The sequence below is a fragment of the Oncorhynchus masou genome, chromosome 16 (genome assembly GCF_036934945.1).
Source record: "Oncorhynchus masou masou isolate Uvic2021 chromosome 16, UVic_Omas_1.1, whole genome shotgun sequence".
NCBI lineage: Eukaryota > Metazoa > Chordata > Actinopteri > Salmoniformes > Salmonidae > Oncorhynchus > Oncorhynchus masou.
The window spans coordinates 15856138-15880913 of record NC_088227.1 but is presented as its reverse complement, the minus strand read 5'-3'; the positions used below and the strand labels follow the sequence as shown (position 1 = coordinate 15880913).

Sequence of the window (24776 nt, the reverse complement as noted above, 5' to 3'; positions counted from 1 at the left end):
TGCTCTCGTACTGCCAAGCTACATAAAGCATGATTCTCACGCACTCTTGACAAGGCCTTGCAGTTTCAGGTATACTCTCTCCCTCACACATTTTCCCTTGCTTTGTGAGTGCCTTGCAATAATGAGAGCGACGAAACCACAACATTTGTGTGTGTGTGAACAAACCGTAATGGCGTCTGGGGCTCTGCAGCAACGTAGTCATCTCCTCTTCAGCCAGTGGTGTGGCTCTGTGAAGTACAAGGCTGCTTCCGCTGTGTTCCGCTTGGCTACAGAGTCCTGCTGCATTTGTTCACCATCGGCTCATTGCGGACGGACACGTATGAGTCTAATCTGCTGGAACAGCAGGGAGCTCTGGGGCGCCGGAAAGACAAGTCTCGCAATCACACGCGCACACACACACAGCAGGTAGCCTAGCGGTTAGCTCGTTGAGACGGTAACCAAAAGGTTGCTAGTTTGAATCCCCGAGCCGACAAGGTGGAAAAAACATCTCTGTGCCCTTGAGGTAAGCACTTAACCCTAATTGCTCCACTGTTGCCATCTATAATGGCTGACCCTGGCCCCGTGACCCCACTCTGAGGGTGTCACAGGGAGGAGTTGGGTTATGCAAAAAAAAAAAAAAAAAAAAAAAAATCCAATTCACTGGTATGCATATAATACACCTTGTAAAAGGGACAAATATTAGCACCCACCAAATTACTGTTGTACACACAAACTTCCCTTTCTCTCTTTTGTAGTGGATGCAGACAAAGGGTGTCTGTGTTGTCTACAAGTCCATTCCCCTTGCTTCTCTCTATAGATTGTCTGCATGTGAATTTGATTCTTGCTGTTTTGTTTCAGGCAGATTTCTCTATAAGCCTGTGGGAGATGATAAAACTGTGTCTGGATGTCCGGATTCTTGACTTCCAGCCATGGACAGACTGAGTCGGACACTCCCTTCTGTCGCTTTCTCCCAGCCTGTCTGTCTCTCTCTCTCCCACCCGGTCTCTAATGTCCCAGTGATGGACCCCTCCCTCCTGATTGCAAAACAATGTTCAGACATCAGGAATGCTCCCATAAAGCCAAATGAGTAGAAACAGTTAGTGTTTTCTTGGAGATTCCCAGTGTTTTGGCCAAATCCGTCATTTGTTTGGTAGTAAGACGATGTGTTCATTGGGTACCATTGTTGACTGTAGATTGATATTTGCCCTCAGCACCAGACCTGTTTGTTGTCTATGGTGCATGGGGGGGGTCCGAAAAGGCTTTCGTTTGAGATGTACCCCTCTTAAGTGTCCTTATAGGAATCGTGCTGTAGAGATTCACTCATGAGCAGGCAGCCCGGGCCTTTTGATTATTCCAACCCGCCAATTTCAATTAGGCTGCTGCCCAGCTCCCTGCTCCCAGCTCCACTTGGCCTGCTAATTAGTCCTCACTGGGTGGATTGTTGGTGGTGCCACCATGTTCCTTTCTGGGCTGGTTCACCTTGGTTCAATAAGATGATTGGACATGGCACTGTATGCATCAACGGCTGCACTGCTGCATTATTCAACACACTTTCAGTGTGTTTTCAGGGCAACTCGCTAGCATTGATTTCAACTTGTTAAATATGCCAAAGCATTACTTTTTCACATCCAGACCCTCACATACATATAATACCAAAAATGTGTATGTTCCAAATAAAAAAACACTGTCATAAAACGTAAGTGAACTCACTTGACCTGCTTGGCGTGTGACTGCCAGTGAGGCAATACTATTGCTGTGGCCTCCGCTCTGCATTGCCGAGGCCAAAGCAGACAGGGCAAGGCCCTTGTTCCTGAAGTGCCCTCTGTTAGCATGGTAATGACTGATCTAATTGACCTGCACTGTAGAGCGGGGCCAATGGAAGAATCCTAATGAGGCTAGCTAGTAGCTCACTAACGTTGTAGAAGTCTAGCTCCACCTTTATGACGACTGCCCCACCCTGCACTCCTCGCCCAGGTAACCACAAGTTTGTTTTCATGGAGCATCAGCCCTCTGGAGGGAGCATCTCTCTCAGCAGCACGGATGGGCTTTGGGTGGTGTTTACCTTACCTCTAGTTGAGCCTAGCGTAAATAGCTGTGACTTTGGAGAGGCTGTCAGAGACCGTGTAAGCTTGTATGGATGGACTGTATAAGACCTGGAAGTTTTTATGGTGCCTTTGGTCTGCGACTGTGCTTTTACAGCTGCCAATGAGATTACTTTGCTGTTCTCGTTCCATTGAGATGTAGCTGTCAAACATTTTTACTAGGAAGTATGTGACTTGCAGCAGGAGGCAGTAATTCTGATTAGGACTTGTCTGCTTGTGCTGCGGTCTCTCTCTGTCAGGCACTGCTCGGGCTAGGGCACAGACCGTTTCATTGCATTTGCACCGAAATCCGAGCTTCAATTTGAAGCGTCTAAAATCTCCCGCCTAATGGTCGAACATTTTTTATTTATTTATTTATTTATTTATTTTTACAGTGCTGCCTACTTTGCTAATGCACTTCAAAGCAATGGCTTCCGAATGGCCAGTAGTAAGAATGGGGGAAATCCGTTTTGCTGTTTGCCTACAATCCTTAGTGACTTGACCAGCCACTACTGAAGTGCTTTAGTAGAAGAAAGAGATGGCCCTGAACTGAATGTTGATCCTCCCCATCGGGCTTCTGTTTTCTAAACTGAGTTCCTGTCCTGATTGGTTAACATGTTGTGCAGAAGGGCGTGCCACGGGCGGAAAACGCAAAGTCATGTGTAAAGTGATTCATTTAAAACCAAACAAAGGCATCACCTTGGACACACATCTCAGAATCCACCTGGTGCCAAATCGTGTGTCTCAGGGCCGCACCCCTCTGGCTACTAGGATGTTGCAGTCTCCAAGCTGATAGACTGTTAGCAAAATACTTTCTTCTCTGTCACTCTCTCACTCTACAGACGATCTAATGTAACAGTGTCTATTGTCGGGGAGCAGGCAGGGAGGGGGGGGCACTCAAAAGCTTCACCAGTGTCCTTCTTGGGAGTGACTGATAATACTAGCATAACTTAAATATCTCCGCTGTCCCAAGGAGGCGAAAATGCAGAGCTTTTTTTCTTTCCCTCTTCATCCCCCTCTGTCTAGAATGCAGTGTCGTTGTCCTTTGTGGACCTTTTCTGGTTATTGTCCCTCAGACCAAGGCAATGTGTTGCCCCGAGGAGGTAGTGTGGTAGTTCGCCCCCTTTTGTCCACACTGCAATGTGTCCCAAATAGCTCCCTCATTCCACCAATGTCAAAGGACCAATAATGCTCACGCAATCCGTGGGGATTTTCCTGTAATGCCTATACTGTCTGGTTCTGCTGTGCAGGCGAATACAGGGCCAGTTGGAGAGAGCTGCCAAGCTGTCCCAAACGGCTGCATATCTGTCTGCCTGTCTGTCTGCAGGGCAAATGTCAGCTCACACCCAAGAGATGCCCTGGAGGAGTGCATTCTCTAGAGTTCTCTGACACTTTCAACACACAGCCATACAATTGTGGCATTCATGAGCCAGATAAATGAACCTCCACGTGAATGAACCCTGTCATAATGAACTGTGAAAGATGTAATATTGTTCACTAAATGAATATATTTTTCTCCTGTTATCTCCCGTTATCTAAATAATCTGCCTCGCTGCTATTGTAGGTCGTGATTTTTAATTTTTAATGTCCACTGTTCTTTATAATTGATGATTAGTGACATGGTTTTAATGCTCTTCTCTTTGTTCTTCCCTCTCTGCAGAAACGGGCGAAAGGCCAGTACCTGTTCTTTAAAGTGTATGAAGCCCTGAACCTACTGGAGAAGGACTACTTTGGGTTGAGTTACAAAGACAACGCTGACCAGACGGTAAAGTCATTGTGTTTTCAGCCACATTCTTCTACAGTTTTCAGAACAGTAAAAAAAAAAAACAGTAAAAAAAAAAAATAGAAATGCAAACGTATCTTCTACTCAGATCCACTTTTGGGGGAATGTTTTGTTTTCTAAAGTAGCAGTACTTCTAGGCCTAACTACACTGAACAAAAAATCTAAACGCAACATGCAACAATTTCAATGTTTTTACTTGAGTTACAGTTCATATAAGGAAATCAGTCAATTTAAATAAATTCATTAGGTCCTAATCTATGGATTTCACATGACTGGGAATACAGATATGCATCTGTTGGTCACAGATACCTTTAAAAAAGAAAAGAAAAGGTAGGGGTGTGGATCAGAAAACCTGTCAGTATCTGGTATGACCACCATTTGCCTCATGCAGCACGACACCTGTGCTTCGCGTAGAGTTGATTGTGGCCTGTGGAAAGTTGTCCCATTCCTCTTCAATGGCTGTGCAAAGTTGCTGGATATTGGCCAGAACTGGAACACGCTGTTGTACACGTCAATCCAGAGCATCTCAAACATGCTCAAGGGGCGACATGTCTGGTGAGTATGGAAGAACTGGGACAATTTTCATTTTTCAGGAATTATGTACAGATCCTTGGAACATTCAGCATTATCATGCTGAAACATGAGGTGATGGCGGCGGATGAATGGCACGACAATGGGCATCAGGATCTCGTCACGGTATCCCTGCATTAAAATGCGTGACGGGCACGCCGTGCACAACGTTGACGTCAGCAAAGCTTGCCCACAAGACGCCATCGGTTGAAACTGGGATTCATCCGTGAAGAGCATAGTTATCCAGTTTGCAAATGAGATTCCCTGAGATGGTTTCTGACTGTTAGTGCAGAAATACTTTTGTTTTGCAAACCCACGGTTTCATCAGCTCTCCGGGTGGCTGGTCTCAGACGATCCCACAGGTGAAGAATCCGGTTGTGGAGGTCCTGGGCTGGCGTGGTTACACGTGAGGCCGGTTGGACATACTGCCAAATTCTTTAAAATGACATTGGAGGAGGCTTATGGTATAGGAATTAACATAAAATTATCTGGCAACAGCTTTGGTGGACATTCCTGCAGTCTGCATGCCAATTGCACGCTCCCTCAAAACTTCTGTGGCATTGTGTTGTATGACAACATTTTGGTGGCCTTTTATTGTCCCCAGCACAAGGTGCACCTGTGTAATGATCATGCTGTTTAGTCAGCTACTTGATATGCCACAACTGTCAGGTGGCTAGATTATCTTGGAGAAATGCTCACGAACAGGGATGTAAGCACATTTGTGTACAGGTTTTGCGAGAAATACGCTTTTTGTGTGTGTGGGACATTTCTGGGATCGTTTATTTCAGCTCATGAAACATGGGACCAACACTTTGCATGTTGCGTTTATATTTTTGTTCAGTGTACTTCCTAAGATGAATCATATAATAACCTCTCTCCCAATAGCACAGATGTTTTTGCGTTTATGTCATCAAACTTTTTTTATATCGTTCCTCAATTGTGTAATTAGCTAGACTTTTATTCCGCTACAAAAGTTACAATGACTAATGGTTTGACTGCATAATATCCCTCTCTGTGATCAATATGAGCTGTTTAGACATTTGAAACGGTTTAGCGGGCCTGATGGACCACATAATTGATCGTTTAAAAATAAAAAGACGTTTTAACAAAGGCCTGAATGAACCAACAGTGATTCATAAAAGTCAGATGGACAATAAACTGTGTGCTAAGGCCAGCCCATCCTCACAGGAATGTCTGAAGTGTGCAGTTAACCTCCAGAGAACCCAGATATGCTTCCAGGGAATAACATCAGTTATATTCCAGATCTATGTCAACACAGTTTATTGGGATGCTCTCTAATATCACAGGTTCGAGACAGACGAGGTTCCTCTCAACCAACTTCAGTCCAGACTCTGCTCTGCCTTGCTCTGCTCTCGCCCCCTGCCAACCAAGCAGGCCTGCTTCACAGACCCATATCCTTCTCTCACATTGCCTGTCGGTATTCTTATGGCTTTGGTCCTGAACTTTAAAGTCTCCCCTGCACACTCGAACTGGAGCTTAATGACACAGAGTCAACACACTCCACAGTCTGTCCGCAGGCTCAACATCAGTCATTGAGGGTGACTGTTTGGAGAGAGATCAGCATATTTGCGGTGGGGCTGCATGCAGAGTTTTGTTCCACGTTGACACTGGAAACTGCAGGCTAGCCAGGGGGGTGGCGGGAAAAGGCTGTATAATATAGGTTAGTGTAGTTTAGTGGAATGGGTTTTCATCGTGTGTGTGTGTGTGTGTTTTATATGAAAGTGGAGCACAGAAGTCGAGGGATCAGACCAATAACGACAACCATGGCTGAGTTTTGTTGTCTGGATTGGTGCTAAATGTACTTTTTTTTTTTTTTGCATTTTACAGCAGCTCTGTGCCTAATGCATCCCTCTGTCTTGTTTTTGATGACGCTCGTCTTGACATACCTGATCTCCTACAGTACTTACATGAGAAATGGCACAGTGTTCTTCTATGTTTTAGATGGTGCGTCTTGCCCAGTAGTTATTTGCAATATGGACGCTTTCACAATCAAAATCCCACCTGCATTTGTCTAACATGAGTTGCCAATCACCATGGTTACTCAACAGGGAAACTATGAAGTCTGTGGTCAGTGAACTGCTAGAAGTCTGATACTGTGTGGTTTGAAGTGCTGCATGCTTGTTGAAACCAAAACGAGTAGCTCCTTTGTTTCTCTTTTTATAGTGCTGGTTGGACCCTACAAAGGAGATCAAACGTCAGATCCGCAGTAAGTTGTGTTTTTTAAACCTCTTGAAACCTATTTCTGTATGAGGTTTCTCATTAAGTTACCGGGCCACCATGGTACACACTACTTGGCTTTACTGTACATACCAACCTAATGAAAGGCTTCCTCCCTATACCCTGTTATTTCACCCACCATTTTCTCCCCTTTCACTGTACGCTCTATTCCGATAGCCTTAATAGCTAATGTAACTGTTGATATTTACTAGAACTTTTGCAGAGACACATTTTTATTTTTTATTTTTTTCTGGAGTGAGATGCTCTTTTCACATCTGGACATTGGATTGCAGTAATTCTGGATGGGGCTGGGGAGGTGGAATGTGTTGGGGATTATGTGTGTTGGGTGGAGGGAGGCTGCGCTCTGTTGAACCTCTGGGCAGAAAGAAGGGAAGGGGGGCGCTCGCCACCCCACCCCCAGTCTGATACTCCCAGAGCACTTAGCTTCCAGTAACACCGGCCAGACGTTTGCACATAGTTACACCCCCGAGGAAATTCAACATGTAACGATGGGAACAGCGGCTCCGAGCGGAGGTACTTTCTGTCCAGGGATGCGAGTGTAACACGCCGTGCAGTACAGCCTCAGTGGCTCTTCTGCCTCTTCTGTTCCACCAACTCTTACAGTGGTCATTCTACCTGGCTGTCCAAGAGCCAAACCTATGCCAATTTTCTAGCCTTATCTCTCAGTCTTGTTTGGACTGGTTCAACACCTTGTGCCGTTAAGTGAGAAACAGACATATGCCCTGTCTGTTAGCCACAGTTTGCTCCCATCGAGATAAATTCTAAATATCTGGAGCGCTGGCTGATAAGGGAGGCCACCGTTAGACTGACTTGACTGATTCAGATCAGTAGGCAGGCGGAGTTCAGTCAGGCCTGCAACTGAAATCACTAGTGGTTTATGTTACTAACTCACATGTCACTGACTACCAGTGGGTTCCAGTGAAATCATAGATATTGGCGCACATTTTCTTTAGCATATGAAATGAATCCCTCTTCGTTAAGATAATGGCCTGTGCTCTCGCTGGTTGGGGTTTGAGTGCTCTCTCCGCAGAGAGATGGAAAGACTTGGAGCGCAGCAGTGCAGAGGAAATTGCCCTGACATGAAGTCATCTTCTCTGGGATAGAATTTTGTGCAGCTTGACTCTGGACATGATGTCACCAATGTGTGCGTGGGTGGCGGTAACATGCGAGAGAGACCGGACGATGAAGAAGCTTTGAATTTGTTTCACTTATTGAACCTATTGTGTAGGATTTCAGACCAGTGGTGTATTGCTGGTGGATATCATTCTATGATATGATACACCCCATTTTCATTTAAGGTGTCTGTTTACCCTGTAATAGTGTTCAATGGTGTGTGTGTTTGTGACTGGGGAATGGAGGCTGTCACATGACATGAATTGAGGCCTCTGGTGGGGACTCACTTATCTGCAGGCTGTGACTCTGACTGGAACGTTTCAAGGATAACTGAAAAGCGAGGCAGAGCGGAGGGGGGAGACTGAAATCCACTGTGTCCCTGTCACACCACCACGGTTGGACCTTTTTGCATGGTCATCTTTGGAGCAACAGTTACTTTTTAATGAGTCTGCCTATGAATGCTCACTGGGAAAATCACCCTGATTTCCCAAGGTGCTTCTGTGTGCTAGATAACACCAGTTTTTATTTTTATTTTTATCGATATTCGTCCTCTTACACACCTGGAATGCTACACTTAATGGGATCATTGAAGCTACTGTTCCTGCCACACACACCCACCAGAAAAAACACAATGTTCCTGGACAGATCAAGTGGTATTAGTCCCTCGGATTGAGATGGTCATATGATTAGAGCTTCCCCCTCCCAGTAGCACCAGTGAATGAACCCTCCCCTCATTGATTGTGAAGGGTGATCGTCCAGACATGTGACTTGCTCTGAGCCAGCTGCCTCGCATTCCAGTGTATCAGTCTTTAATTTGCCCCCAAGCTTCCTCAAATGGTCACTGACCTCCTCCGCTCAGTCCAGCTGAAGGACAACGGCCACAATATGACTACTGTTGGAACAGTGCTGCTGGGGTCATTTTTGGAATTCCTCTAACATATTTGACTTATCCTGTATCCCATGGCCAAGCTAAGCATGGGTGAATTCAGCATGGTTTCCCTTCACATGTCTTGTGGGAAAATAAAGTAAGCATTTTTTTTTTGTATGATTTTCTTTGACCTCTCAGTTGTTCAGACTTCCTGAATTCCTTCCCGTTTTCGCCACACCGTCAATGGAATTGTTTGCTTGCCTGGCTTTTCATCCCAACGTTCACTCTCACATGGCCTTGGGATTCTGGGAAGGATGAAAAGCAAAGCCCTTCGTTGCTGCAGCAGAATAAATGGTCCCCCATGGGATCACTTCATAATTACTCTGTTCCAGCGTACTGTCCAGACGAGACCAGGGACACTCACTCGCCTGCAGCTGAACAGAAAGGACATTAGTATCTCTCTCCACTGATGAGCAACACAGAACCTCCACTGGGAGGTTTTCATTATTTCATTATCCCTTTTCTGCATAGAAAAATCCATAATTCCTAATATGTTTCAGACTGTACATTTCAGGGAAAGACCATTTAAGTCTGTTATGTCAGGACACGGTTGACATTTGTTTTCAATTAAGCCGTTGTGTAACGTCCCTCGCCCAGATGAAAGAGAGAGAGAGACTGTCGTCATCATCATCCATCTCTTCTCTCCCCGGGTGTAATCAAGGCTAGCGCTAGCCCATACCTCTCTCGCTCTCCGCTAGCGGTTGCTAGGTGACAGCCAGCCCTAGCCTAATGCTGACGAAGCTTTAGGCATCACCACATCAAGCCAGTGGTCTATGACTGGACACGCGCGCGCACGCACGCACGCACAGAAATGAGGCGATAGTGTGTATCAGCACTGCTCATCCTGTCTCATCTCACATGGCGCTCTCGAATCGCTGATAACAGGAAGTGGTAGGTAAACATGGAGTTTTGCAAAAGGCTGTTAAGCCCATCTGACCCCAACACCAAGTAGTCTCTCTAAAAACGTAGGCTACTACTAGAAAGTACGTTACTTACGTAAAAGTTACTCCGTGTCATGATTAAGTGTCAAGGATTTGAGTTTGAATTGTTTTATTAACCCATCCACCACCCCCTTCTTTGTAGCACACGTCTTTTTTTTTTTGGTACAGACTTTTCTTTGATCCATGTAAATACATATCACACTTTACATATACATTTTCCATACATGGTACTTTTCTATACAGCGGTCACAACAATAATTCATGACTGAAACATGAGCTCTTTAATCCCACCTCACAGCCACTCTCAGTCCATCACGACTATCACCGTAGACCACCGTGTTTGGTGTGTGCCATATGTTTTGCAATTGTGACGTGAAGTTGATTTGAGAGTTGTTGAACGTGTTTTCTGAAATGTACTGTGTTCTCCGCTAGCTGGTTGAGCCTAAATCCAGCCTTTTTCTACTGATTTTAAATCCCCTCAGTGTGTCCAATGATGAATACCCAAAACAGAGTGTGAGCGGTATGTTGAAAGGCCCTGTTTCTGTTCTGCTATTTTTGATGAGTCTCTTTGCGCCACGGTACAGCACCAAATCAAAATTCCTCTCACCAGGTCTTTCCAGGCGTGACAAAACTCCACTTCAAAGAGAAGACCCCAATTGTATACTCCTCGCAGCGTCTCTCCTTTTCAAAACCCATTGGAGGAGAAGACCGAGGTCCCGCCCCTCTGACCTTCTCCTCCAATGTGTTTTGAAAAGGAGACGAGGAGAGAGGAATGCCAGGAGTATGCAATTCAGATCTTCACAAAGCCTCTCCTCACGGGTCTTAGCTGTTGTGTAATTGTGTGCAGCTGCTACATCCTTCCCAGTGTGTCATCTTGTTCTCTTTCTATCTCTCTGCCCGTCTCTTTTTCCTCTCCTTCTTTCCCCCCCGCGCTTTGATTCCCTCTTCTCCACCACTATCCATACATGCACGCACGCACGCACGCACACCTACCTTACGATGAGCACAGCTGTTGGGGCTGTGCCACTTCTTTTAGCAGATTGTGTGTTCTTAGCACATCTGGTTCTTAGCACATCTGGCCCGGCATGCCGCCATCGCTTGTTTTTCCGTGTTGGTTATTTTACACTAAATGCATAATTATCCTTCCTCTACATACAGACACTCACCCAAACGAATTAGCTGGAGTCGGTTCGTCTTTGTTTGAACACTCGCGGCCTGGCCTTATGGCTTAGAAATAATGATCACGTGTTATGACGATATAGATCAAGTATTTCCTTTCACTCTTTTGATCAGATGAGACCCTGTTTTTTTTTCTGTTCCGTTACCACAGATGCCACCTGGCAGTTTGCGTTCAATGTCAAGTTCTACCCCCCTGATCCATCCCAGCTGACCGAGGATATTACCAGGTATTGTACGGTCCCTTTCATCAGGAAACAAAGAGGTCAAACAGCCACGATACACACACACACCACATCTGTTTCGTCCCCACTCCTTCAATTGTACATTTTGAATGTTTGGCTTTATTGTGTTAGTCATAAAGCAAAGAAAATGGATCTGCCCAGTCGCGCAAACAAATCGTGTTTTTATACCACACAGATGGCCCGGAGCAGTCTCAAACCTACAGTCTGTTAATACTTTGCATTCACACTATTTGGACATCTTTCCAGAGTATTTTGTACACAGGCTTTATGGGGGAAATGTAAATACATGTACTGTTATGGTATGTACAGTACGTGCTATTGATTTTCAGACAGCATGCCCATACAGAATGTACATGCAGAATGTAGCTAAACACACACACACAAGCAAGCACTGTTATTCAATGTACAACTGGTCTGTATAACCTAGTCCAGATCCAGTAAAGGCAAGTCCGTTGCTGTACAGTAGTTTTACACTGCAGCAGCAACTGGTTGATGAGGTCAGAAGAGCAGAACACTGAGAGGGAGGGGACGGTGGGCATCCACTGAGTGTTCAATGTCCGTGTGTGTGTGTGTGTGTGTGTCTCTAGCTTCCCAGTGTCTAATCATTCCCTGATCCGAGCCCTCAGCCGGTGCACTCCCATCACTGAGCCGCTGCCTAAACTAGCGTAGAAATGCCCTCTTTGATCGGCGCCCGTCAAAAGGTTGCAGTAATATCCAGTGCAGCAAAGCTTCAGCCTCCAGAGTTTAGTTTCAGTACAGCCCCAGGGCCAAGGTCACAGGCAGTATGCTATTTCTGCATCTCTGAGTCTGCAGGCTGCACACCGTGTGTGTGGGGGGGGGGGGGGTTGCGTTTTGCGTGCGTGCAGATGGTTGCCCTCCGTTGCCTGTGACGTTGGCCCTGGGGCTGTACTGAAACTAAACTCTGGAGGCTGAAGACCGCTCCACTGGATATTGCTGCAACCTTTTGCTATGTCTGTATGCTATTTCTGCTTCCCTGCAGGCTGCTGCACTACTGTAAAGTACAGGAAAACGTCCCCCCTCCCACCATCTAACCCACAGTTTTCACATGCCTGTTGTGTCAGAACTGAAGTAGTGGGCTAGTGTCATGAGAAATGTACAGACCAGAATTACAACCTGTGTTTCATGCCTCAATGTGGTTATGGACTGTGACTCTCTCCCTCCACCCCTCCTCCTCCTCCTCGTCGTCCCATCTCTCTCTCTTCTCTCCGTCTCCCTGTAGATATCTCCTGTGCCTTCAGCTCCGGCAGGACATAGTGTCGGGGCGTCTGCCCTGCTCCTTCGTCACCCACTCCCTGCTGGGTTCCTACGCCCTGCAGGCCGAGCTGGGAGACCATGACTCCGGCGAGCACCGCCTCGACTACATCAGCGACTTCCAGTTCGCCCCCTCACAGACCAAGGAGATGGAGGAGAAGGTGGTGGAGCTCCACAAAACTCACAGGTCAGGGCCGTGTGGGGTTAAAGGGTATAGTTCAGTGATGACTATCCCTTTTTAAATTAGCAAACGAGCGAGTGACAATGACACTGTCATTGTTTTAGGGGAGATTAAATATTATAGCTAAAAGGGAACTCTTTAAAACCTAGGACTGGGGAGAGACACCTGTGTAGAAATTAGTTGGAAATGACCCGTGGACAGGTACTGTGATCATTATCATACTTTGAATTCCCGTTTTCAGAACCTGCCACTTCAGATCATTCACTTGAACTCTTCACTTGAACTCTTCACCTCTGTGTTTATTTACAATAGATTGTTTGTTTTGTCTACTTTTCTAGAGGGATGACTCCTGCTCAAGCAGATGCCCAGTTCTTAGAAAACGCTAAGAAGTTGTCGATGTACGGTGTGGATCTCCACCACGCCAAGGTGCCTAGCTGCCACACAAAGTGGTTTTGAAATGTCCAATTCAACCAGAAATTATGTTTGAGGAATAATTCCTGTATTTATTTTGGGGGAAATGTGAGGAAAAACATTTTTAGGTTTATAAAATGCCCTGCGATGAGAAAATGTGAAGCTGATGGCAGTAAGAAAGGTGAATGAACTGTAAGCTGTAGTGTGGATATCCTCTGCACAAGGAGGTATAGCTTGCTGGTCAGTATTCGAACTTAGTCATTAGTCCCAGGAACTGTTCTACTATGCTCCATTCATTGTGTATGGAGGTCTGGAAGAAACGCCTGTGAGAGCACACAGGACTCAGGGAGGCTCCTTTGATGTGGTGTGCATTGAGGGGAAGAGAGGGCGCCGGAAAACAGAAAGCCAAAGCATTTCAACTGGAAAAGAGAGCCGGCCCTACCACCGCGTCAGCTGTACAAACACATGTGGTGGATTGGACATGGGAACAGCCCCGTGGAATGAACCCTTGTTTCTCCACGTGGACTCGACATGGGTTGAAAATAGTCCGAGAAATATTTGGTCCAGAGAGGGAGAAAGGGAATGAGAGGGAGAGCGATAAGGGGGGAGAGAAGGATCAGTGACCTCTTAGTACATATCCCAACCGTCAGTGAGAAAAGTACATGCAGGCCCACATGTCCTCTCACTCGCTCATGCTATCTTTCTTTCTCTGTAGGCAGGGAATGCAGGTCATGTGGAAAAGCATGCCAAGGCCATGCGGGGTGAGAGGGTTTGGTTAAAAGCCATGCATTGTCATCTAATAGTTGCCATGCCCATCGGCGGGGATGGATTTTCCTCATTTTACCGTTGAATACACAAATCAATAGTCACTCTGTATCTATCCACACGGCCGGGCTTTAAAAGGCCCTTTATGGCATCATGCAAGCTTGATAAAAACGTTACCATTGAGTTATGATGGGATGATTGAATATCCGTCCTTTTAGTTGTATGTTATATCAAATAATCCCATTGTGCACCTTGGCGAAATCTGAGAACGTTGTCCGTTCTCTCCTTGTTGTCTATACTGCATACTTGACTGTGTTTTCTCTTCATTGTACTTTGTTGAATTGTTGCTTTGGCTGGTGTCTTTGTCTGCAGGACTCTGAGGGAGTGGACATCATGTTGGGAGTGTGTGCCAACGGCTTGCTGATCTACAAAGACCGACTCCGGATAAACCGCTTTGCCTGGCCCAAAATCCTCAAGATTTCCTACAAACGCAGCAACTTCTATATCAAAATCAGGCCGGGAGAGGTACGGAACAGCACCGCCCTCAGAGGAAAACACTAGACATTTCCACATTTTGGAGTTGTCCTTTCGAAAGCCCACTCGAGAGAGCAGCCGTAGGAAGCAGACTCCTTCATTGAGCCAAATACTGACAGTGTTAGGAGATGGTTTGATTGTACAGAGGGAAATACTGACATTTAGATATTTCTTTCTTTAACGCCCATTCAAACTAGTGTCTTGGAGGTGGGGGCGTTGGGTCCATATCTCTGTCTTTTGTAGCGCGTATGTTTTCTAACAAAGCCAGTCTCTAGTACTCAGGGGAACTCACGTCTATACTCTGCTTTCCAGACAGAGCAGTTTGAGAGCTCTGTGGGCTTCAAGCTGCCCAACCACCGCGCTGCCAAGAGGGTCTGGAAGGTCTGTGTGGAGAATCACACCTTCTTCAGGTAACAATCACTGTCAACAACCCCTACATTTCTGTTGAACTTAATCCTGTTCACCTCTAACTCACTGCATCAGACTTGAAAAGATGTCTGAACGAGGAAGAGCTAGTGTGTTAGGTCCTTTGAAGTCTGTTGTTTTTGAATGATTGCACCATTTGTTAAAATGTTCTGTTCCACCTTTTACATCCATCGACAGGCCCTTTCTAACCTGTTGACTCTGTGAAATGCGTGTCTAAGCTAACACAGACAGTCGGAGCCCATGTCAAACCACAGTGGAGCATGTTAAATTGCATTCCCCCCCCCCCCCCCACAGTCTGAAGTGTGTACCAACTGGAGTGTGTAATTGGCCAGTCTCTATGGAGCACTAAGTTCCTCTGAGTCTTCCTGTCCAGTGCAAAGACTGAAGAGATGGAGCACAGTGGAGTGGAGCGAGGCCATTGTGCACTTATTTGTTTAAGCAGCTTCTCCGTCCGAGGCCTAAAGCCATGGCCATTATCATGCGCTTAAACTGTCTTCTTAGCGTCCGCTCTGCAGGGATGTATCATTAAGGAAGGAACTGTCCCCCACTGGGGATTAAGAATGAGCAAACATTTAATATCCTTTAGGAAAGCAGAGTCCCTCAGACCCACTGATAGAGATGTCTTTCAACCATGAAACCCCAACTTCTCGCTCCCAGATCAGCCCGTCCCTTGGGGGTTCATCTGTCTTGACGTCATTTTAAACGCAACGCCCTATGGTTGGAATCACCCCAGCAACGCATTACGTTAAATAAATCCCACCTGCGGTGCCTTGCATTGTTTGACAGTTTGTAAGAGGAGTGTCGGTCCATGGCAAATTGGAACCAGATTCGCCATGGAGATCCTCGGCTGTTTAATCGAGCTATGTTGTTCTTGGCTCAGATGACAAGGAGGGGAGCCACAGCCTCAACAAATGCAAAGCAAAAAAATTGCTCGTTGCCTTCTACTCAACCACTAATAGCCAAAGCCCAATAGCACCTTTCTCCTCTGATTCAGATCCTCTGTGTGCTAAATCAACTCCTAATAATGACTCTCCTTAAACTGCCATCTGCTTAATGGTCTTGTACACTGATATCAATACCAATGAGAGCTTTAATCAGCCCGGTCAATATCGGTTTGGGCCGAAGAGCTTGATCAAATAGCGGCTTCTTTTGGACTGTGTTGTGAAGGCATGATGTCATGTCAGACCCAGGCCCTGGCTGTGCTGGGATGGAGAAGTCGTACCAGGGCTGCTGAGATCATGATGGAATCTACAGAGACCCTGACACACCAGCAGCACACCCAGGGCCAGTGTGTTTGAATGGGGTTGAAATCAGCTCTGACCTTCACGTCCCTGTGTTTAAACAACAGACCGCCGCCCCAATGTGCCTGTAGAAGAGCAGAGAGCAATTGCCTCACTTTATGGACGCCACTGTGGCTAAACCTGACACCACTAGGACGACGCCAGAGACATCTGGACTTAGTGCCTCCCCTCTCCCCTCTGCTCCAGCCTGCCGGCCCCTCAGGCTGGGCACGGGCCTGTTTGAAGGAACGTGTGTGTGTGTGTGTGTGTGTGTGTGTGTGTGTGTGTGTGTGTGTGTGTGTGTGTGTGTGTGTGTGTGTGTGTGTGTGTGTGTGTGTGTGTGTGTGTGTGTGTGTGTGTGTGTGTGTGCGCACGCGCGAAAAATGTCTGATTTTAAGGGGCTCTGCGAAGTGAATGGGGGGGAGCCAGATAGGCAGGAAAGCCCTGTCGCCATAGGAGATTAAGGATAGGGGCAGGGAGGTTTGCGACCAGCCCTCCCCCACTCCCACCTCTGTCTCCCGATAAAACACAGCTGTGACTCAGAGCAGAGCCAGCTAAGGGGAATAAGAGACAGCTAAATGTTCGGCGCCCTTTACAGCTGTGTTTACTTACGGTCACTTACAAACAATGAAACAGTTGAATGGATCCCTTATACCTGCGTCTTCATGACTCATCCTTAGCCATCTCTGTGTGTAAATAGAGAGGTTTTGTTTATCACTGACTTCAGCGGTGGTCCCAGTTTACTGGCATAAAATAGAGTACTAGACTTTCTTCCAATGAAAAATCTATCTACTCTCACAGTCTTCCAGTAAACTGAAATAAGTTTTGCATACTGCCACTAAACTGGATATGAAAAAGTTTTGTTTTCAGAATAGTATTGATCTTATTTTGGTCCTATTCTCGCTCTAGGTTGATGACTCCAGAAGCGCCCATTAAAGCCAAGTTTCTCACGCTGGGCTCCAAGTTCCGATACAGTGGGCGGACCCAGGCCCAGACACGACAGGCCAGCACCCTCATCGACAGGCCGGCACCCTACTTCGAGCGCACCTCCAGCAAGCGTATCTCACGAAGCCTGGATGGAGGTAGGCTGTGGCACTAGACAAACACACACACATTTGGGATGCCATATTACTATACCCACTACCTTAAACTATGGGCTCCGCTGAGTCAGTCCATAGCTATCTCTGCAGGAGGAGTGGAGCGTGTTACTCGGTGGAATAGGGCCTCTACACCCGGCCTTCACAAGCAGTAAGTCTCTTTGTGTGACCATCAAGGAGCTCTCATTCAGTCCGCTCAAGGCAAACGCCGTAGGGGCTCGTCACAGAACCACCCCCCCCCGGCCTCGTCATCAAAGAGATATTTAGAGAAACTGCTGGGGAAACACTCCAAACCAGAGAGGGGGCAAAGGAGGGAACGTAACAAAGGACCCGCAAGGTCAGAGGAAAACCATTACAGTGAGACGTACAAAAAGAAACACAACCCTGTTCAGATGACTCTGTATGACCGCAATCCTCAACATGCCTCAGCATGCGTTCTGTTTCGTCACCGATCAATTGTTAACGTTTAGAGCACACTAACACCATCCTCCTAGTTTGTTCAAACCGTCTCGTCTAAAGTGTTTAGAGCGGAGCCAGTGTCCTATACGGGGTCAGCCAGTGACCTATACGGGGTCAGCCAGTGAGTGTGTGTGTGTGTAGCTAGCTGTATGCATGACTTCCTCCCCATCATGGGCATTTGGTTAGATATGGGAAATGGCTCCAACATCTGTTTCCCTTTGTTTGGGAATGACTGTGGATGAATCCGGACTCATTCGTCTTGACCAGGGGATTTCAAAAGTGTTTCAATGGCTGGACCCCTGCTGTATACGTGACACTATACATTTACCACGGGAAAGAAACTGCTAGTAAGGCAATTGCACGAATGAAGGGTGTTGTCAGTCATTAGGCCTATTTTCAACCATTGAAAGCGTTCTGGAACTAGCTCTGAGCAAAACTTAGTGTCTAGTTGATTTGGGCAATTAGACTGAAATGCAGTAGTACTGGACTGTAGCCTGCAAGCAGGCTACCATGAAGATTAAATGCAGGTGATGCTGTAGCTGAAAGTGTTGTTGTAATTAAAACCGGGAATCTAAGCTTGAACATGTACGGTGGTTCCTGTGACAGAGCGAATAGCGTGTAATATTGACCCATCTGCATTTTGCTTCCCACTATATCAGCACTAATCCAGGAGGAGAGTGCTAGCCCGACAAACATGAATCGCCAAATGAATGTTGGTTACTCAATACTCTACGCTGCCGTGAGTAGCCTACAACGATTGAATGAGGCGAGGGCTTTTGCCCTTCTTCCTCCCTCTGTCTAGCTTGAAGATATGAAGGTACTAGGATAACTAAATCAAATATCCCAAATACCCTGAGTGCACCAGGGCCATTCATTATTAAAGGGTTACTCTACTCTACTCAGTCCAGCTGTGGGCTAACCTGGCCTGCTCTGGAATCTCCATTCTCTGCTTCCTTCCCTCCTTTCCACTCCTGTATGTAGGTCCTCTCTGAGGAGCCTCTTGATCATTCACCATCAATGCTCTATACTATAAATTCCCTCTAGCCCCTCCGTAGTAGAGGCGATCAAGAGAAGAGACGTCGGGAACCATTTGTTCTCCGTCTGGCCAGCTGTGGAGTCTTCTCTGTGCTCTGATTGAGACAAAGGTCTGGCCCCTGATTAGGGCCCCCAGACCCAGTAAGCCCCCAGAGCTTTAGAGAGGGTCACAGCTGGTATGGGACCGGGACTGGGATTCTGAACGAGGCGGCGCTAGCTGAGGAGAATTTGGTTCTGGTTTCTGGATCAATTATTCTCTCTTCCCCCAACACATGGCACAACAATACAGGGAGTGGTGGCTGTGCTGTGGGTGGCACGGTCGGTTACAGATGATAACATGTCATAGTACCCTCACAACTAAACCTCAAGAATCCATGAACGGACCACTCAGTTGTGTGTGTGTGTGTGTGTGTGTGTGTTGGCACTACTAAATCCACTACTGTACACTACTGCTATTCATGACATGTCAATTACTGTAGTTTCACATAGATCTAGCATTTAACCAAAGAACTGATGCTGTGTCATTTTTCTCTGAGCTCTTTTCATCTGAATAGCTATTGGAAGTAGGCCTATACTATAGCTAAAACAAATAGCCATGTCTGGTATGTACTATGAATCTGTGCAATCATGGTCTTCTCTCCTCCACAAAAGGCAGGGTAAAGTCATCTTTCATATGAACCAGATTAAACTGTGCTCTGTGGTTAGAGTGCCCTCTGCTGGCCAGGTGTTGACTTTAGGACTTCCAGGGACTTCATGATATGTATTGTGATTCTCACGATTCTATATGTAATGCGGTTTGATACTGCGATTTTATTATATGCGATTCGATGTTCCAAACATATTTCTCAGCATATGTCTGCTGCAGAGAGGTGACAGAGCATGAGACAATTAGTTTTCATTAGTCTTTGATTAAAAAAAGGGCTGAAAACATGATGGGTCTATTTTTTTATTTTTTAAAGATGGAGAACACAGGTTTAGCCAACTAGTGCTAGCTAACGCTACCTAACAAAACATAGCAATATTGTGATGTAACTGTCGAATTGTATTTTTATCACCAGTTGACATTAGAATTGATGTGCTGAGCTGAATATCATTCGGAAGTATGCGTAAATGAATGGAGAATATAGTTGTTATATAAAGCTGTGCGTGTTGTCTCCTCTGTGCCCCTCTAGCTCCAATGATTAACGTGACCGAGCCCCAGGAGTCAGCCCCCACCTCTGGGGAGAACGGCAGGGAGCCTGGCCTGGAACTCTCCTCTGACTTCAAGGTGAGAGAGGAGGCAGGGGGATGTTCACACTCTCCTCTCCCTCTAGGTAGAATGAGACATCCCGTTGTTGGACCGGGACTGAATTGTCTGTCTGTTCCTAATCTCATTTGTCTCAAAGAAATGCCCCCAAGGTTTCACTACAGGGGAACTCAATTCATTGTATGTCTACTGTCTAGCTTAATAACTAGCCTATTGTTCTGTTCGTTCAATTGTATGTAAACCAACCAGTATAGTGACTTAATCTTTGTATATTTGGTTTTTGTCACGTTCCCCGCCCCTCCTCAAAAGATCTACTGTGTAATGTGTTTCTTTGCGTTTTGACAAATCTACCCGAACAAACCCCCCCATTCAGCCCAGTAGTCAAAACAACAGCCGCTGGAGCATTGTATAGTTTAATTGAATTTAGCTGGAGCTATAGGATGCCATTCTGAACTGTCTGCTCCGTGCCCCTGCTAGTTCCTATTGGAAGAGTTTAAGACTGGCTTGACATTTGGTAGCTGTATAAAGGATCTTATTCAGTCTTACAGTGAGTTGGCCATGAAAGCCATGTATTCAGTTCGTTATGTAACTTGAGGTACTGAGCGCAAAGAATTCAGAGGCTCATCTCTTCTGTGATAAAGCCCAGTTCATTGGGCACACTGTCTTAGTTGTACTAGGGGTAATGTATCCCGATAGGACCATGGGACCCCCACTTTGTTAATGTGATTATTAATCGAGACTCCACTAACTGGATTTTTGTCCGGCAGATGTTGTCCTGCCATGGCAGGGTAGATGTATGGTTCTCAGGAAGTGAACATGTTGTTAAGATTTGAGTTTTGAATTTGATTTGAATGAGGACAACCGGAGTACGACGGTGCTCTAACTCAATCTCAAACACCTTCCTGTTTTGGGGTTTCTTCCCCCCCCCCGTTATCTCTTCTGACTTCAGTCTGCGTCTCTGTCCACTAATGATGCCAGCTCTAATCCTGTTGTACAGTTGTAGAATGTGATTGACCTCCCTCACACCCCACCCACCCTCTTTCTCCAGCACCCCCTGACCCCTGACCTTTTCCGCTGCCCCCTCTCTGTGACCTCTCGTCTGCACCCCTGACTTGACATGTCTCACTGACTAATAGTGTGTTTCTCTCTCTCCCCCTCTCCTCTCTTTTCCTGTGCACTCTATCCTGTTACTGTTTTATAATTTCTCACACACATTTATTTTATTTTATGGGTTGTGATTTTGCTTGCGTTTCCCCTACTGGCCCCTCCCTGCATGGTGTCTACATGTGGACTGCTCTCTTTCTCTCTCTGCGGCGGGGAAACGATGGTCCCTCACTGTGCAGTCTATCTTCATGTTCCCCCTGTCCTTCTCCTCCTCCTCCTCAATCTCATCCCTTCCTCCCATCCTGGACACCATCTCTGAGCTGGATGTTCTGTCCGACATCTCGGAGGACGGGGACAGGGACTACCCGGGTATCTGGGACCCTGAATTTACCCAGCAGCAGCATGCAGACAGCTTGGCTGCATCAGAGCAGTACCATCACCAGCCTCTAGAGGCCTCTCCTCCCCCCTCCCCCCTGGCCTGTAGCTCAGAGCCCCAGGAAGGTTCACCTGCCCAGGCCAAGGCTGCCGCTCAATCCAGGCGGGGCCTCTCCCTGCTGGGCATGTTGACGGGCCTGCGCCTGGGCCTCCTTCCCTTCTCTCTGCTGGATGAGGACGGCTACCTCTGCTTCCCCAGTCTGCCCCAGGACTGTGCTGCCTGCTTGGTCCCCGCGGGGTTGCAGCGCTTCCTGCCTCTCTCCTCCCCCTCCCTGGTGCCCTCCTTCATGTTCATCTTGGCTGTGCTGCTGTCTGCCTCCCAGTCCCTGGCTCTGGCCTTCCTCTTGGCCCTGCCCCTGGCCTTGTCGCTGTGCTATCTGGAGCCCAAGACGCCCGCTCCCGTGGCCAGGCTCTGCTCAGACAAAAACACTGACACACACACTCCCCTGCTGCAGGAAGAGCTGTGTGACCAGCTGTGTGACCCTGCTGCCTAAAGACCGCTACGACACTTTACGCCAACGCAGCGACGGCGCGTCGTTCTCTACGTACTTCTACACATTATTTTGTGCGGGTCAAATTTTGGAACAAATTGCATACGACGCTCCGTCACTTTGTTTGTGTAGGGTGTGTAGGGGCCTTAAGTGGCACCATGTCACTACCTCACCTCCGTGTTCTGCACTCCCTCCCTGTTATGTTTCTCTCTCCGTTTTCCTTCTCCAAACCCTTGATTTTCTGTGTAAAATGACCAAATTGAATTGTAATCTTTCGCCAATCTCCAGAGATCTTAAATTAGAAATCATATTGTAGTATTGGCTGCTCTGAGGAAAAGGATACCTTGTACAACTTTTTAGTGTTGTAAAATGATAAATTCCTGTCATCATACGTTTGGCTGGAAATTTTGATAAACCGCTAGATGTGTGAATATGTTCAGTATATGTCTGTTATCAAGCTACTTTTGGACGTTATTGCAGCGTTTCACTCCCTGCCCCTGTCCTGATCAATGTTATTAGTCGCCATTTAATATGCCAGAGTTTTTCACAATTTTTTTTAAACACACGTTAGAAAATTCACAAAAAAAGTAAAATCAGCTCTACACAGAAACAAGACCAGACCGCCGCCCAGTATCCCAGCCAAGGCCAGCATGTGCACCCCCCCCCCCCCCCCCTCCGTCCAATCATGCCTTACTCTCATGTGGGCGGAGCCTGGCTGCTCCTCCCTCAATCACATGACATCGCACCTTTATGTGGTGCTGCTGGGAATCGGCCTTTCCCATCATCCATTTCACCTTCTCTTTCTCCCAACAAAAACCATTCCCACAACATGCAGGTAGAGGAGGAGCCTAGCGAAGGGGCGGCGGCCACACCTACTGAGGGCACTGAGGTCTGTGAGGGCCTGTCGTACTGCACCTTTTTAAGATGATCTATAATACCATTTATACAGAGCGGTATGGGCAGTGCAGGTGTCAAACTAACATGTCCTCTTCTCCTTGGCACTCGTAGATGAAAGGAGATGAGCCAGACTCCTCCCAACAGGTTGATTTGATTGGTTGTTTGATGGTGTATTTGTCTGTAAATCAGCTGGGGTTTTCCACATCCTCTCTGCGCCTCATTTTGTAGCCTGGGTTTGACTTTTGCTGCAGGAATGTATGCTTTGTTGTTGATATCTTTTTTTTTTTTGTGCTGGTGCCACTGATCTGGGATGTGTTTGGTGCGTTTTATTTCCAGGGGAAAAAGGAGTACAACACACTGCTGTCCAACCACGCGCCACCAAAGCTGCACATACTACGGTTTAGGACATTGTTCCGGATTGGCTTGCCTTAGCTGCAGCATTCTAAGGGTTAACACCCAAGTGAGCTCCACATTGTGAGGACTAAGTGTTCTCTTATGTCCACATTTTAGTATTAGAGTTGATCACTACACAGCTACGGTGAAGTGTGGTTTGGAGAGGGTCCAGTGTGCTTGTGGCCCTGTCCCCACAGCCTCTGTACTGGATCTGTCCCCACAGCCTCTGTACTGGATCTGTCCTGACTGCACAGGTTCTCACCTCTGGCTGCATTTTATTTCCTCTTTATTTAATTTTTTTTTGCACAAAATGCCTCATGTCTTCATTTTTTGATTCCACAGAGCGGAAGGTTGAGAGTGCAGGGGGAAAATATATATGTCAGACATAGCAATTTAATGTTGGAGGTTGGTATGACTATGATGACTATTGGAGCCTACCTAAAGGGAATCAAAGCCCAAGCCTGTGTCCTCTTGGCTCCTGTCCCAGGCTGACTACTCCGGTCTACCTCTCACTCTCAGGCTCTGTGTGTGTGATTGTGTGTGTTTGAACACCAATGCATGATTCTGCATGAGGGTTGGGGATTGGGTGCATGTCTGACCCAACAGGGTTCGGTGTTTAGTGGGGTGAAGGTGGCCGCTGATTACCGGCCTATTATTGAGTCTATTTTTTTTTTGTGAACATATTATTTAGTATTGCCCGGTGATATCCGACTAATATTGTTTCCCTAACCCATTTAGGGATTTTCCTGCTTTGGTTGGCTTGATTTGAGTTTTGAATTTGTAATGGTACAATAACAAACTAAACCTGGCCCCAAAACGTGGAACTGCCATGATGCCTTATGCCATGTAATTACTAGAATGTCTTTTTACGCTATTAAACGTAAATAAACTACACTTTTATCATGACCTTCCCTTACCGGGGTCATTATAGGAGAAATTACCTGGAATAGACTCATGAAGTATAGATAATGAGAACAGTGTTTCAAACTGAATGGAAAGAATGTTAAAAATATATGTAAATGTATTTCAAGTGAAGCCACACTCTGTCACTTATCACCATGGCAACAGCATGTGCTCTATGCCATGTATAAATTTACACCTGTCGAAATGTGACGACGAGACACATTTAAAGCGAAACCCTTGTTCAACGGTGTCAAAGGGACAATTGGTTCCTCTGATTGGGTTCCATTGGCAGTTCCATGTTTTTGTCGTTCACGTTGTAGGCTACTACTGAACTAAAGGGTTCAACTCTTGACAAAAGCCTCACCTCACTGATGCCTCTCTCTCATCACAACCTTTGATCAGTGTGGATGTTTTCTACATCCTCCAATTCTCTAAAAGGGCTCACATCCATTTGAAATCGGACTGCTTTTAATTGGATATTGTTATCCGTTAGAGGGAGGTCACGAATGGGATGGTGTGTGGCCATTATTTCTTAGTCTCACTAAATACAGTGAAGAAACGGAGCCACTACAAGCCTGTACATTCTGTGGAGGGATAGCGCCTCCTGGTGGCTCATAAGGAAATGCCCTCATTACTTGGAGCTAGGTCTCCTTGGCCAAACTAGGCTCATAATTGTAATATTTGTATTAATATTTTACAGATCCCCTACAGGTTTGTAATTAAGCCATATGAAAGTTCACATGTTCAAAAAATATGTGTTTTATTTATTTAT

The 24776-nt window shown here is 46.4% G+C and overlaps 1 protein-coding gene across 19 annotated transcripts in view; it reads left to right on the top strand.

The window, feature by feature from the left end:
• The window catches only part of epb41l2 (erythrocyte membrane protein band 4.1 like 2), a 103069-nt gene that overhangs the window by 66681 nt on the left and 11612 nt on the right, over positions 1-24776 (top strand). For 10 of the 19 annotated variants that reach the window (XM_064990896.1, XM_064990897.1, XM_064990895.1 and 7 more), the window contains 11 exons: positions 3721-3825; positions 6598-6640; positions 10985-11060; positions 12316-12534; positions 12867-12954; positions 14077-14229; positions 14551-14648; positions 16854-17026; positions 19708-19802; positions 22647-22700; positions 22820-22852. In XM_064990896.1, coding sequence (XP_064846968.1) covers positions 3721-3825; positions 6598-6640; positions 10985-11060; positions 12316-12534; positions 12867-12954; positions 14077-14229; positions 14551-14648; positions 16854-17026; positions 19708-19802; positions 22647-22700; positions 22820-22852 — 1137 coding nt within the window. The other 9 variants (XM_064990899.1, XM_064990912.1, XM_064990913.1 and 6 more) reach the window with 3 other exon arrangements.